Source organism: Pseudophryne corroboree, chromosome 6, assembly GCF_028390025.1.
Source record: "Pseudophryne corroboree isolate aPseCor3 chromosome 6, aPseCor3.hap2, whole genome shotgun sequence".
NCBI classification, from domain to species: Eukaryota; Metazoa; Chordata; class Amphibia; order Anura; family Myobatrachidae; genus Pseudophryne; species Pseudophryne corroboree.
Window position 1 is genome coordinate 823,974,255 of NC_086449.1, and position 16,794 is coordinate 823,991,048.

General features: G+C 47.1%; 2 protein-coding genes across 4 annotated transcripts in view; one reads left to right on the forward strand and one right to left on the reverse strand.

Annotated features, from left to right (window-relative positions):
• Positions 1–12,098, forward strand: part of B4GALNT3 (beta-1,4-N-acetyl-galactosaminyltransferase 3) — a 159,318-nt gene extending 147,220 nt beyond the window's left edge. The window contains exon 18 of the mRNA XM_063929228.1: positions 11,919–12,098. Coding sequence (XP_063785298.1) covers positions 11,919–12,022 — 104 coding nt within the window. The 3' untranslated portion in view covers positions 12,023–12,098. The remainder of the gene's footprint in view (positions 1–11,918) is intronic.
• NINJ2 (ninjurin 2) overlaps positions 1–16,794 on the reverse strand; it is an 81,625-nt gene that overhangs the window by 20,328 nt on the left and 44,503 nt on the right. The gene's annotated exons all lie outside the window — the stretch shown is intronic.

Sequence of the window (16,794 nt, forward strand, 5' to 3'; positions counted from 1 at the left end):
TTCCAGCATGGGACCCTACACCTCCTAGCATGGGACACTGGGCCTAATTCTGAGTTGATCGCAGCATCAAATTTGTTAGCAGTTGGGCAAAACCATGTGCACTGCAGGGGAGGCAGATGTAACATGTGCAGAGAGAGTTACATTTGGGTGGGGTGTGTTCAAACTGAAATCTAAATTGCAGTGTAAAAATAAAGCAGCCGGTATTTACCCTGCACAGAAACAATATAAACCACCCAAATCTAACTTTCTCTGCAAATGTTATATCTGCCCCTCCTGCAGTGCACATGGTTTTGCCCAATTGCTAACAAACTTACTGCTGCGATCAACTCAGAATTACCCCCACTGCACCTACCAGCATGGGACACTACATCTCCTAACATGGATGGGACCCTGCACCTCCTAGCATGGGACTCTACACCTAATAGCATAGGGGAACTGCACCTTCCAAAATAGGACACTGCATCTCCTAGCATGGGACACTGAACCTCCTAGCATGGGACACTGCACCTCCCGGCATGGGACACTGCACCTCCCGGCATGGGACACTGCACCTCCCGGCATGGGACACTGCACCTCCCGGCATGGGACACCACACCTCCTGGCATGAGACACAGCACCTCCTACCATGGGACCCTACGCCACCCAGCATGGGACACTGCACCTTCCAGCATGGGACACTGAACCTCCCAGCATGGGACACTGAACCTCCCAGCATGGGACACTGCACCTCCCAGCATGGGACACTGCACCTTCCAGCATGGGGTATTGCACCTTCCAACATTGGACAATGCATCTCCTAGCATGGGACACTGCATTTCCTAGCATGGGACACTGCACTTCCCAGCATGGGAAACTGCACCTCGCAGCATGGGACACTGCACCTCGCAGCATGGGACACTGCACCTCGCAGCATGGGACACTGCATCTCCTAGCATGGGACACTGCACCTACCAGCATGGGACACTACATCTCCCAGCATGGTACACCGCACCTTGCAACATAGGACCCTGCAACTCCCAGCATGGGACACTGCACTTTCCAGCATGGGACACTGCACCTCCCAAAATGGGGCACTGCACCTCCCAGCATGGGACACTGCACCTCCCAGCATGGGACACTGCATCTCCTAGCATGGGACACTGCACTTCCCAGCATGGGACACCGCACCTTGCAGCATGGGACACTACATCTTCCAGCATGGGACACTGCACCTTCCAGCATGGGACACTGCATCTCCTAGCATGGGACACTGCATCTCCTAGCATGGGACACTGCAGTTCCCAGCATGGGACACTGCACCTTTCAGCATGGGACACTGCACCTTCCAGCATGGGACACTGCACCTTCCAGCATGGGACACTGCACCTTCCAGCATGGGACACTGCACATCCTAGCATGGGACACTGCACCTCCCAGCATGGGACACTACACCTTCCAGCATAGAACCCTGCACCTCCCAGCATGGGACACCACCTCCCAGTATGGGACACTGCACCTTCCAACATGGGACGCTGCACTTCCCAACATGGGACACTGCACCTCCCAGCATGGGGCACTGTACCTCCCAGCATGGGACACTGCATCTCCTAGCATGGGACACTGCATCTCCTAGCATGGGACACTGCATCTCCTAGCATGGGACATTGCACCTCCCAGCATGGGACACTGCATCTGTCAGCATGGGACACTGCACCTCCGATCATGGGACATTGCACCTCGCAGCATGGGACACTGCACGTCCCTGCATGCAGTGCCAGATTAAGGTCCACATGGGCCTGGAGCTGAAATTTATGAAGGGCCTAATTTGTGAGCCACTGTAGTGGATGTGATCAGTGCTGCAGGGGTGTTACTAGTGATATAGGGGTTGTGACCAATGTTGTGGAGGTATGGTCGGCATAGGGGGTGCAGTGTGTGCTGTAGGGTGTGACTATATATAACCTGCCTTCAAAAGCCTCTATCCCCCCAATTTGTCCATTCTGTATTATGTGGAAATTGCAGTTTCAGCTTATTTTAAGATAAGCTTTCATATATTTTATCTCCTGTATGTTTGTTACCTGCATTTTATATTGTAGATATTGGGGGTCATTCCGAGTTGTTCTCTCGCTAGCAGTTTTTAACAGCCGTGCAAACGCTATGCCGCCTCCCACTGGAGTGTATTTTAGCTTAGCAGAAGTGCGAACGAAGGGATCGCAGAGTGGCTACAAAATAATTTTGTGCAGTTTCAGAGTAGCTTCAGACCTACTCAGCGCTTGCGATCACTTCAGACTGTTCAATTCCTGTTTTGACGTCACGAACACGCCCTGCGTTCGGCCAGCCATGCCTCCGTTTCCCCAGCCACGCCTGCGTTTTTATCTGGCACGCCTGCGTTTTTCTGCACACGCCCTGAAAACGGTCAGTTGACACCCAGAAACGCCCACTTCCTGTCAATCACTCTGTGGCCAGCAGAGCGACTGAAAAGCTTCGCTAGACCTTTTATGAAACTACATTGTTTGTTGTAATAGTACGACGCGTGTGCGCATTGCACCGCATGCGCAGACGTGCCGATTTTTTGCCTGATCGCTGCGCTGCTTCCGAAATCTGCTAGCGAACAACTCGGAATGACCCCCATTGTTAAATAAAATGGTGTATAAAAATCTAAAAAAAATATTGGAGTTGTATATGTATTTGTGGAACTCGCCGTAGCTCCTAACTCCAACTAGCACAGTATTTTATTAGATATGCAGTGTTAAAACGTTACACGTGATGTCTTGCCTATTTTTTCATTTCATGTATCATGAATCATTATTGGTCAACTGACCGAGCCGACTGCTAATGCCAACCATTATTTTTTTTTACGTTGATTGTTGATTCTTTAACACTATAAGGCACTTGGGAAGGGATGTAGTTACAATGCCACCAGACGGGAACCCAGCGGTCGAAATACTGATGCCAGAATCCCGAATGGAGACATTATGCTGGCATCAAAATCCAGACGGAGCTCAGGATCCTGGAGTCAAAATACTGCTGCCTGGAATCCCGAACGTTCTTTTAGCAGGACGTGCTTGTGTCCCACCCCGGGGGATGGGAGATTAGGTTTAGGCATTAGAAGGGGGGTTTGGGTTAGGGTGCATTATTATTGATACCTGTGCGCTTACTTCTCCACTTGTTTATTAGATAGATAGATAGATAGATAGATAGATAGATAGATAGATAGATAGATAGATAGATAGATAGACAGACATAATAACTGTATATTAGGAGAGGAAGAAAAGCCGATTTCAGTGTGGGAGCAAGTGGTTCTAGACAGAACTGTGACGGGGAATAGGGCGGGAATATTTGCAATGGATGTGCAGGACGACTAAGCTGTTGGCATACCTCCTAACTTTACCTCCACAGAAGGAGGGACAGCAACGAATGCCTTCGGCGCGAGCCCGAATTTAGGGGCGTGACCTCACAGTAAGGGGGCATGGCCTATCAGTTAGGGTGTGGCCTCATGGCAAACGCCGCTATTGAAAACCACGCAGCCCATTTTTGTCATTATGGAGGCATGGACAGTGCTCAGTGAGCTGCTGGCCATGCCCCCTGCCCCTCTCTGTCGGGGAATAGACGCTGTACGCATGCACACAGCATCTATTCACCGCTGCTCTGATCAGAGCAGCAAGTGACGGGGGGGGGGGGGGGGGGGGGGGGAATCTCCCAACTTCCCCCACCCGCGGGACACTGCGACCTGCGGGTGGAACAGCAGGACAGACCGTGAAAAACGGACTGTCCCGCCAAAATGGGGACAGTTGGGAGGTATGTGTTGGGGGAGTCGGAAAGAAGCTGCAGTGGGAGAGGGATCATAGCCGCTCCTGGAGGTGGTGGTGGTGGAGGGGGCTATGAAGTAGAGGAAATGGTGCCAGCCAGAGGGAATGCGGTCAAGATCCCGCCGGACGGAATCCCGGCGGTCGAAATACCGACATCGGAATCCCAACCGGCACAATCCCGACATATTCTCCCTCCGTGGGTGTCCACGACACCCTTAGAGGGAGAATATAATAGTGTGCCGAGTGTAACGAGGCCCCGTGCCCGCAAGAGGCTGTGTTCCGCTCACCACCCCTGTCGGGATTGTGCTGGTCGGGATTCCGGTGTCGGTATTTTGACCGCCGAGATCCCGTACAGCGGGATTTCGTACTGATCCCAGCCAGAGCAGGGGCGGAGACTGTTAAACTAGTGTGTGTGTGTGTGTAGAGATTTGGCAAAAAATGACAAGCTAGACAGCAATACATTACTAGATGGATAGCTAGATAGATAAATAATATATAGATAATATAATTAGGCACATGTTCAGTCAGAGGCAGTGCATACCTTTTCCAGAGGCACTGCAGGACACTGACATCCCTTCTCTGAGCAGCAGCGGCTGCAGCCCGTCACCTGTGATCAGTAGCTGCTGGGTAGCTCAGTCACAGCAAGTGTCAGGGCCGCCTTCACGGAGCAGAGCCGGGTCGGCTGCTGCATACAGTGCACACTTGCACAGCAGTTATTCAAGCGGTAATGGGGCGGCGGCTCGGACGTAGTTACCATTTCACGGCGGGATGCGATGTCCCGACGGGGCCCTGGATGTGACAGGATGCGGGGGGGGTGGGGGGGGGAGGAGGAGGAGGAGATGGAGATGATGCAACGCCGTCACGATGCTGCCACGCTGGAGATTCAGATACTGTGCGGCGCAGGGAGGGCTTGTGAAGCCTTCCACTGCGCCGCTATTAGCACAATTATTAAGTCCGTCTTTTCAACCCCGGGCAAGAAAAGCAGGGGAAAGGGGTTTGCTGTTTCAGTGGACGGGGCCTTAGGCTGCTGTAACAGGAAAGAAAAACATTCCTGTGTACAGCAGCGCAATGCAGCAGATGCTGTGGGCCTATTTTGATGGGGCGGCCTGGAGCTGCAGCTCCATCCGCCCCATTGTTAATCCGGCCCTGCCTGCATGGGACACTGCACCTCCCAGCATGGGACATTGCACCTCGCAGCATGGGACACTGCACCTCCCAGCATGGAACACTGCATCTTCCAGCAAGGGACACTGCACCTTCCAGCATAGGACACTGCACATCCTAGCATGAGACACTGCACCTCCCAGCATGGGACACTACACCTTCCAGCATAGGACTCTGCACCTCCCAGCATGGGACACCACCTCCCAGTATGGGACACTGCACCTCCCAGTATGGGACGCTGCACCTCCCAACATGGGACACTGCACCTCCCAGCATGGGGCACTGTACCTCCCAGCATGGGGCACTGTACCTCCCAGCATGGGGCACTGTACCTCCCAGTATGGGGCACTGCACTTTCTAGCATGGGACACTGCACCTCCCGGCATTGGACACTACACCTCCCAACATGGGACACTGCACCTCCCACCATGACCTGACCACTGGCCATGATCATAATACATCTATTACACCCTATACAGACATAGGACACTACACCCCAGCATGACCTGACCACTGGACATAATACATCTATTACACCCTATACAGACATAGGACACTACACCCTCAACATGACCTGACCACTGGCCATGATCATAATACATCTATTACACCCTATACAGACATAGGACACTACACCCCAGCATGACGTGACCACTGGCCGTGACCATAATACATCTATTACACCCCATACAGCCAAAGGACACTACACCCCAACATGACCTGACCACTGGCCGTGACCATAATACATCTATTACACCCTATACAAACATAGGACGCTACACCCCAACATCACCTGACCACTGGCCGTGACCATAATACATCTATTACACCCTATACAGACATAGGACACTACACCCCAACATGACCTGACCACTGGACATGACCATAATACATCTATTACACCCTATACAGACATAGGACACTACACCCCCAACATGACCTGACCACTGGCCATGACCATAATACATCTATTATACGCTATACAGACATAGGACACTATACCCCAACATGACCTGACCACTGGCTGTGACCATAATACATCTATTACACCCTATACAGACATAGGACACTACACCCCCAACATGACCTGACCACTGGCTGTGACCATAATACATCTATTACACCCTATACAGACATAGGACACTACACCCCCAACATGACCTGACCACTGGCCATGACCATAATACATCTATTACACCCTATACAGACATAGGACACTACACCCCAACATGACCTGACCACTGGCCGTGACCATAAAACATCTATTACACCCTGTACAGACCTAGGACACTACACCCCCAACATGACCTGACCGCTGGCCATGACCATAATACATCTATTACACCCTATACAGTCATAGGACACTACACCCCAACATGACCTGACCACTGGCCGTGACCATAATACATCTATTACACCCTATACAGACATAGGACACTACACCCCCAACATGACCTGACCACTGGCCATTACCATAATACATCTATTACACCCTATACAGTCATAGGACACTACACCCCAACATGACCTGACCACTGGCCGTGACCATAATACATCTATTACACCCTATACAGACATAGGACACTACACCCCCAACATGACGTGACCACTGACCATGACCATAATACATCTATTACACCATATACAGACATAGGACACTACACCCCCAACATGACCTGACCACTGGCCATGACCATAATACATCTATTACACCCTGTACAGACATAGGACACTACACCCCAACATGACCTGACCACTGGCCATTACCATAATACATCTATTACACCCTATACAGACATAGGACACTACACCCCCAACATGACCTGACCGCTGACCATTACCATAATACATCTATTACACCCTATACAGACATAGGACACTACACCCCCAACATGACCTGACCGCTGACCATGACCATAATACATCTATTACACCCTATACAGACATAGGACACTATACACCAACATGACCTGACCACTGGCCATGACCATAATACATCTATTATACCCTATACAGACATAGGACACTACACCTCCAACGTGGCTGACCGCTGGACATGACCATAATACATCTATTACACCCTATACAGACATAGGACACTACACCCCGACATGACCTGACCACTGGCCGTGACCATAATACATCTATTACACCCTATACAAACATAGGACGCTACACCCCAACATCACCTGACCACTGGCCGTGACCATAATACGTCTATTACACCCTATACAGACATAGGACACCACACCCCCAACATGACCTGACCACTGGCCGTGACCATAATACATCTATTACACCCTATACAGACATAGGACACTACACCCCCAACATGACCTGACCACTGGCCGTGATCATAATACATCTATTACACCCTATACAGACATAGGACACTACACCCCAACATGACCTGACCACTGGACATGACCATAATACATCTATTACACCCTATACAGACATAGGATACTACACCCCCAACATGACCTGACCGCTGGCCATTACCATAATACATCTATTATACGCTATACAGACATAGGACACTACACCTCCAACATGGCTGACCGCTGGACATGACCATAATACATCTATTACACCCTATACAGACACAGGACACTACACCCCCAACATGACCTGGCCACTGGCCGTGACCATAATACATCTATTACACCCTATACAGACATAGGACACTACACCCCAACATGACCTGACCGCTGGCCGTGACCAAAATACATCTATTACACGCTATACAGACATAGGACACTATACCCCAACATGACCTGACCACTGGCTGTGACCATAATACATCTATTACACCCTATACAGACATAGGACACTACACCCCCAACATGACCTGACCACTGGCTGTGACCATAATACATCTATTACACCCTATACAGACATAGGACACTACACCCCCAACATGACCTGACCACTGGCCATGACCATAATACATCTATTACACCCTATACAGACATAGGACACTACACCCCCACCATGACCTGACCACTGGCCATGACCATAATACATCTATTACACCCTATACAGACATAGGACACTACACCCCAACATGACCTGACCACTGGCCGTGACCATAATACATCTATTACACCCTGTACAGACCTAGGACACTACACCCCCAACATGACCTGACCGCTGGCCATGACCATAATACATCTATTACACCCTATACAGTCATAGGACACTACACCCCAACATGACCTGACCACTGGCCGTGACCATAATACATCTATTACACCCTATACAGACATAGGACACTACACCCCCAACATGACCTGACCACTGGCCATTACCATAATACATCTATTACACCCTATACAGTCATAGGACACTACACCCCAACATGACCTGACCACTGGCCGTGACCATAATACATCTATTACACCCTATACAGACATAGGGCACTACACCCCCAACATGACGTGACCACTGACCATGACCATAATACATCTATTACACCATAAACAGACATAGGACACTACACCCCCAACATGACCTGACCACTGGCCATGAGCATAATACATCTATTACACCCTGTACAGACATAGGACACTACACCTCAACATGACCTGACCACTGGCCATTACCATAATACATCTATTACACCCTATACAGACATAGGACACTACACCCCAACATGACCTGACCACTGGCCATTACCATAATACATCTATTACACCCTATACAGACATAGGACACTACACCCCCAACATGACCTGACCGCTGATCATTACCATAATACATCTATTACACCCTATACAGACATAGGACACTACACCCCCAACATGACCTGACCGCTGACCATTACCATAATACATCTATTACACCCTATACAGACATAGGACACCACACCCCCAACATGACCTGACCACTGGCCATTACCATAATACATCTATTACACCCTATACAGACATAGGACACTACACCCCCAACATGACCTGACCGCTGACCATGACCATAATACATCTATTACACCCTATACAGACATAGGACACTATACACCAACATGACCTGACCACTGGCCATGAGCATAATACATCTATTATACCCTATACAGACATAGCACACTACACCCCCAACATGACCTGACCACTGGCTGTGACCATAATACATCTATTACACCCTATACAGACATAGGACACTACACCCCCACCATGACCTGACCACTGGCCGTGATCATAATACATCTATTACACCCTATACAGACATAGGACACTACACCCCAACATGACCTGACCACTGGCCATTACCATAATACATCTATTATACGCTATACAGACATAGGACACTACACCTCCAACATGGCTGACCGCTGGACATGACCATAATACATCTATTACACCCTATACAGACACAGGACACTACACCCCAACATGACCTGACCACTGGCCGTGACCATAATACATCTATTACACCCTGTACAGACCTAGGACACTACACCCCCAACATGACCTGACCACTGGCTGTGACCATAATACATCTATTACACCCTATACAGACATAGGACACTACACCCCCAACATGACCTGACCACTGGCCGTGATCATAATACATCTATTACACCCTATACAGACATAGGACACTACACCCCAACATGACCTGACCACTGGCCATTACCATAATACATCTATTATACGCTATACAGACATAGGACACTACACCTCCAACATGGCTGACCGCTGGCCATGACCATAATACATCTATTACACCCTATACAGACACAGGACACTACACCCCAACATGACCTGACCACTGGCCGTGACCATAATACATCTATTACACCCTATACAGACATAGGACACTACACCCCCAACATGACCTGACCACTGGCCATTACCATAATACATCTATTACACCCTATACAGACATAGGACACTACACCCCCAACATGACCTGACCACTGGCCATTACCATAATACATCTATTATACCCTATACAGACATAGGACACTACACCCCAACATGACCTGACCACTGGCCATGACCATAATACATACACCCCAAACATGACCTGACCACTGGCCATGATCATAATACGGGTGTAGTATGGTATGCCGGCGGCCGGGCTCCCGGCAACCAGCATACCGGCGCCAGGAGCCCAACCGCCGGCATACCGACACTGTGGCGAGCGCAAAGGAGCCCCTTGCGGGCTCGCTGCGCTCGCCACGCTATTTTATTCTCCCTGCAGGGGGGTCGTGGACCCCCACGAGTGAGAATATATGCCGGGTGTCGGTATGCCGGGTGTCGGGATTCCGGCGCCGGTATACTGTGCGCCGGGATCCCGACATTCGGCATACTGAAGACCACCCCATAATACATCTATTACACCCTATATAGACATAGGACACTACACCCCCAACATGACCTGACCACTGACCATGACCATAATACATCTATTACACCCTATACAGACATAGGACACTACACCCCCAACATGACCTGACCACTGGACATGAACATAATAAATCTATTATACCCTATACAGACACAGGACACTACACCCCAACATGACCTGGCCACTGGCCGTGACCATAATACATCTATTACACCCTATACAGACATAGGACACTACACCCCAACATGACCTGGCCACTGGCCGTGACCATAATACATCTATTACACCTTACACAGACATAGGACACTACACCCCCAACGTGACCTGACCACTGACCATGACCATAATACATCTATTACACCCTATACAGACATAGGACACTACACCCCCAACATGACCTGACCACTGGACATGAACATAATACATCTATTACACCCTATACAGACACAGGACACTACACCCCAACATGACCTGGCCACTGGCCGTGACCATAATACATCTATTACACCCTATACAGACATAGGACACTACACCCCAACATGACCTGGCCACTGGCCGTGACCATAATACATCTATTACACCCTATACAGACATAGGACACTACACCCCCAACATGACCTGACCACTGGCCATGATCATAATACATCTATTACACCCTATACAGACATAGGACACTACACCCCAACATGACCTGACCACGGGCCATTACCATAATACATCTATTATACGCTATACAGACATAGGACACTACACCTCCAACATGGCTGACCGCTGGCCATGACCATAATACATCTATTACACCCTATACAGACACAGGACACTACACCCCAACATGACCTGACCACTGGCCGTGACCATAATACATCTATTACACCCTATACAGACATAGGACACTACACCCCCAACATGACCTGACCACTGACCATTACCATAATACATCTATTACACCCTATACAGTCATAGGACACTACACCCCAACATGACCTGACCACTGGCCGTGACCATAATACATCTATTACACCCTATACAGACATAGGACACTACACCCCCAACATGACCTGACCACTGGCCATTACCATAATACATCTATTACACCCTATACAGACATAGGACACTACACCCCCAACATGACCTGACCACTGGCCATTACCATAATACATCTATTATACCCTATACAGACATAGGACTCTACACCCCAATATGACCTGACCACTGGCCGTGTCCATAATACATCTATTACACCTAAGAATGCCAAATTGATTTCTCACAAATATTTAAAATGCCCGCTCTAATATATATTGTAAATGCCTGCACCTCTTATTACCATATCTCATGAATGTGAGCTATACGTCGCAAAACACTGTATCCCATGAGAGAAAACAATACACCCACACATTATCTGAGTTCCAAAGCTAATTGATGTATATATTTGTTATTAAAAAGGATATGGATTCAATATATATTACAATGTACAGTATACCTATAATTACATGGTTACACTCACACAGTAAGCAGGTAAAACATACAGTTACATACAGTTTCAGTTACAGGCCAGCGATACAATTACCATTCCCTCCAATGCATCTTATGTCTCTCTCTCTCTGTAAATAATTACAGGAACTGAACTGGCAGCAAGTCCATCATCCTCTGAGTCCAAAAAGCAACTGGCCTCGTGTGTGATCAATGTGTTATCTAGTTTCTGGGGGAGGGGTTCACGATGAGTCACCAGTCCCTTTGTATATGGTAATCAGGTTCAGCCTTGAAGACGTCCGAAGGGCTGGCCTGAGTTTCCTGTTCATAATCTGTTTGGAATATCTATTGTTCTAATAAAAGTGATTTTAGCTTTTATACATTTAATCATAATTCCGTGTTGCAATGTCCTACAACTTAATAACAAGTATCAAATGAATCTACACATTAATCTGGTTGTTTTAATAGTAAACATGACCGGTCTATCTTGTTTCGTTCAAGTAATACACATACATGACACCACTCCATCATATACAATTTTAAATCATCATGATGTCTGGCGCTTGATATTATTATAATTATGTACTGCATAAAAATAAGTGTCGAATCCATCTCTGTGGCATGTCCGTGTAAATGTGTGTGTTACCATATATTGCTGTGCTCACTGCGCGTTTTTGCAAGTATAGCGACTTATATGTGTGTAGTTTGTATGTTCTCTTTATGTAATATTTTTGACTTCGACAGTCCACCCTTTGGCAGTAAACAATAACTGCCATCAATTATTAACATAAGAAAAAAATATTTCATGCAATATCGGTGACCTAGACACAAGTATGTATTCATTTCGCAAATCAGACACTTGACTATATTTGGGGAAGACAGGGAGGAGGACGAGACATCCTCCATATGCACTTGGCGGTCACGGGACCACTGGTTGGGTGTGGGACAACATTCAACCTATAGAGTATGCTGGGACAGTGCTTTGGCTTATAATGTCTGATTTGCGACGAACATTTCACACATACATGTACCTACGTCTTTGTACACTGATGTTTGGATTCGATTGAAATTCTGCTGGGTAGATGAAGAAGACACAAACAAATCGTGACAGTGGCATATAAAATTTTCATGATAACATTGTTTCCATTTCTGGAACGTAACAAGGGTTATAAGTAGTGTCCTTCCTAAATAACATAAACCTTCTGAGTTCGGGGAGAGCCACTCATAAACCTTTCTTCCACATATATTAATGAGCTCTTTATCTGCAATGTGTGGATAGCCATTGTCTGATTGTTCCTGATTACCTCTGAACTCCATAACTACTAGAACTTTATTTTTTTTTCTCTGATTTTAACAAACTTGGCTAATCCTGGGATCCTATAAGGAAATCACTTCTTCCTCCAGAAACCAGTTCCAGTCCCACACTCGACTCCTCATAAAAAAACCTCGCAAAAATAGAATATCCTGAATGAAAATGTTTGTCAGCGGGAAAGAGAGAAAAGAGAAATAGAACAAAACAACTCTTGTTCATAACAAATCAATTACAATGACTGGTCTTTCTGTAATCCTTTAGTACGCTCAGGTAGTGTCCAACAGTGCTACCTCTCAGTCTTCATGGAACAGAGTCTCTGGTGATACGAGGTTCTCTTTGCCTTGCTCTTTGCACACACAGTTCACTTGGAACACACAGTTCACTTTGCTCTCCACCTTGCTCTTTGAACACACAGTTCACTTGGAACACACAAACTCGATGAATGTGAGCAATAAACTACTTTGTCACGAGTTCTCTCCAGGGCAGCGACCTTCTTGCAGTGGGATGAGTGGACCCAAATCTCTCTTTCGGCGACCTGTAGTGCTGTCGACAAAACTTGGTATGGTCCTTCCCACCTGTCTATTAGGCAACCTGAGCGTAAGAACAATCACACAGTCTCTTGGTTCACAATCAAGACAGTTAGCATTTGGCATACCAGCAATCAACAGTTTCAAGTTCTTTTGTCAAGTTCTCAAATGCTGGCTCATCTCAATAAGGTACTGTACTGTCACCTCATTGGTGTATTTCTGATCATTGTGCGGATCAATCATGACATGAGGTTGTCTTTCAAAAACAACCCCCCAAAAAAACACAAAAACAAAAACAAATTTCGAAGAGGATGATTCGTTGAGTGAAGATCTGGAAGTGGTTCCGAAGCTACATAATACTAGTGGCAGTATCTATTATCACAATAGTACAATTTCAAGCTTTGCTCCTACTTCTAGGGGTACCATTATCTACACACAAATTTCTGCGCAATTTTTCTTTGCGGTAAACACAGCAGCATCCGTGGCGGCAGGAAATGCCTCTACCCAGTTTGAGAAAACATCAGTGCACACCAATACATAACAATAATTCCTAAAGGGTGTTAACTGTACAAAGTCGATTTGTATTTCCTGAAAAGATCTGTCTACAGGAGGGATATGGGATGGCTCTGTTGGTATTGCTTTACCAATATTCTTCCTCAAGCAAGCAAGACAGGTCATTGCTCTCTTACCTGCATGAGAATAGAATCCTGACGCACACCAGTAGGCTCTCATCAGCCTGCACCTACCCTCTTTGCTTAGATGAGTCAGACCGTGGAAGGTATGCTCTGGGGGCTACTGGATTACCGTGTCCACCTGTCCACAGTCCTGAGGACTCCTGGCCATACCCCTTTGTCCTCCAGACTGCCTCTTCCTGCAGGGAACACAAACGTTTTCATTTTAATTATCTATCGTGTGTTTGCAATGTAGAGTACCATGAGCATAACTAAAAAAAAAAAAAACATCTCTAGAGGAGAGAAAGAAGAAGAAAATGAAAAAGAAACTGTCAGGTTTGTCATTCACCGACAGGCATATCAGTGTCTATACAGAATTTCCCTTCACCAGTATTCCCATTCTCCACCCATTCTCCACCCTTTGTGCATGACAAGGCACACTGCAGTAATACTGGTGTTATCGTGCTGTTGAGATATACTGGGTTTGGGCAGAACTCTGAAGGACCAAGGCATGTGGAGTTTGAACTGTACTTGGGTCCACGTATTGTACCACCCTGTATGAACGCAAAAGATGAAGAGGAAAACTGTAGAGAAACAGAATAGAGGTTGGTGACAGATGAGTTTGTAGAGGTGGAGAAGATTTTATAACAATTTGACAACTGGATTGGACACTACGGGGAAGTGATTCTCTACTTGGTCTACTCCCCTTAAAAAAATTCTGTGTATATCGTATTGCTATTGGGACTATCCCAGCCATCAATCCAGTGTCCTGTCCATCCTAAGTTCATAGGGAACCCGGTATCTGTGAGATAATTTCCTCTACCTGTGATAGACATGCATCTAGAACAGTAGAATGCGACATTAGTCTTTGTGGGTGTCTAAAATACTTTGTACTTCCTGAGCGGGAGCATAGTATATGTATATCATATCTAACAAAATTAAGTTCATCAGGGGCCATTTCTGCTAGGAAAAAGAAGCAAAAGTTTAGAGGCCCCATCTTAACCCCAGCAAGTTTTGTCAAAGGGTAATGTTGCATTTATTTTGTTCTTCCCATTAGCCGAATCTGTGTTTTCTATATGGCTTATGATTCCTTACTATATGTCCCTTGGTCCCGTCTATGTGTTTAATAATGTGGCTTGTGTTTTCTGTCTAGGGGGTCTATATTGACTATGTGTCCTACTACTACAATCTCTGGCAAAATACCCTTCCTTCCTACAAGTGTAACATATTATTGACCATTAGGGATCTGGGGTTTGGACTGATGGGTCTTTCCTGTATGTGCCAGTATACTTACCGTCCTCAACCTCTCCACCTGTTGTTCTCTGCGCCTAACACTATTGTGATGTTCAATAGCACACTATCTAAGATTAGCTACTGTGACCCCTTTCCAATTTTGCAAAGAAGTCTGCACCCTGTCACTCAATGCCTTATTGAGCCCGTCCATTTGCACAGAGACAGCCACCTCCCATTTGCCGAATTAGTGTTTACCAGTAGTCTTATCCAGATGGAGAGTTTTCTATTACTGCAAGAGACAAACAAAAACGAAAAAAAAGTTTAACAAGCTTCTAGGTCATGCGAAGTATTCATTCAATCCTTCTCATCCCGTATTAAGGGTCTGTACATGGTCCAACAAACATTTCCGAGCTCATCTTGACTAGGGGCATTACTAGGAATGAATACTTCTTATATGGTAACTGAAAGAAATACCCGGGGGTTACCTTGTCTCTGTCCGCTTTCCTACTGGCAAATACTAATGTGCGGACAGGTTTTTCTCCATTTTGACTATATATGTACACGAATGATACCATACTTACCTGTTCCACTGGTCTCAGCCACTTCCCCCGCAGGCTACTGCTCTTCTTTTACCGGTTGGATACTCCTCTGGGTACATGAGAAATGGCTAAAAACAATCAGGTCACCTTCTCCTCCTAAATAAAACTTCAACATTCATTAGTATATATATATAGGTTACAGTCATATTTTTCATATTTTTATTATTTTCTATGGTTTGTATGCTGGCCGTAACTGCTTCCACATCTACATGGGTTCACTACGGGTGGCCGGCGGTCGGGCTCCCGGCGACCAGCATCCCGGCGCCGGGAGCCCGACCGCCGGCTTACCGACAGCTTGGCGAGCGCAAATGAGCCCCTTGCGGGCTCGCTGCGCTCGCCACGCTACGGGCACGGTGGCGCGCTACGCGCGCCACACTATTTTATTCTCCCTCTATGGGGGTCGTGGACCCCCACGAGGGAAAATAATTGTCGGTATGCCGGCTGTCGGGCTCCCGGCGCCGGTATACTGAGCGCCGGGAGCCCGACCGCCGGCAAACAGAAGACCACCCCATCTACATATGGCGGTGTACTTGCATTCTTTTCTTTTTTTTTTTTCCTACTTGTTTATTGTTGCTACAAGTTCAAACATTTCTTATATTTCCATTCTTGTCTTATATGACTTTGGTTAGACATACCACCTGCAATACCTTAGGATCAAACTCACCAACCCCTCTTGCTGTC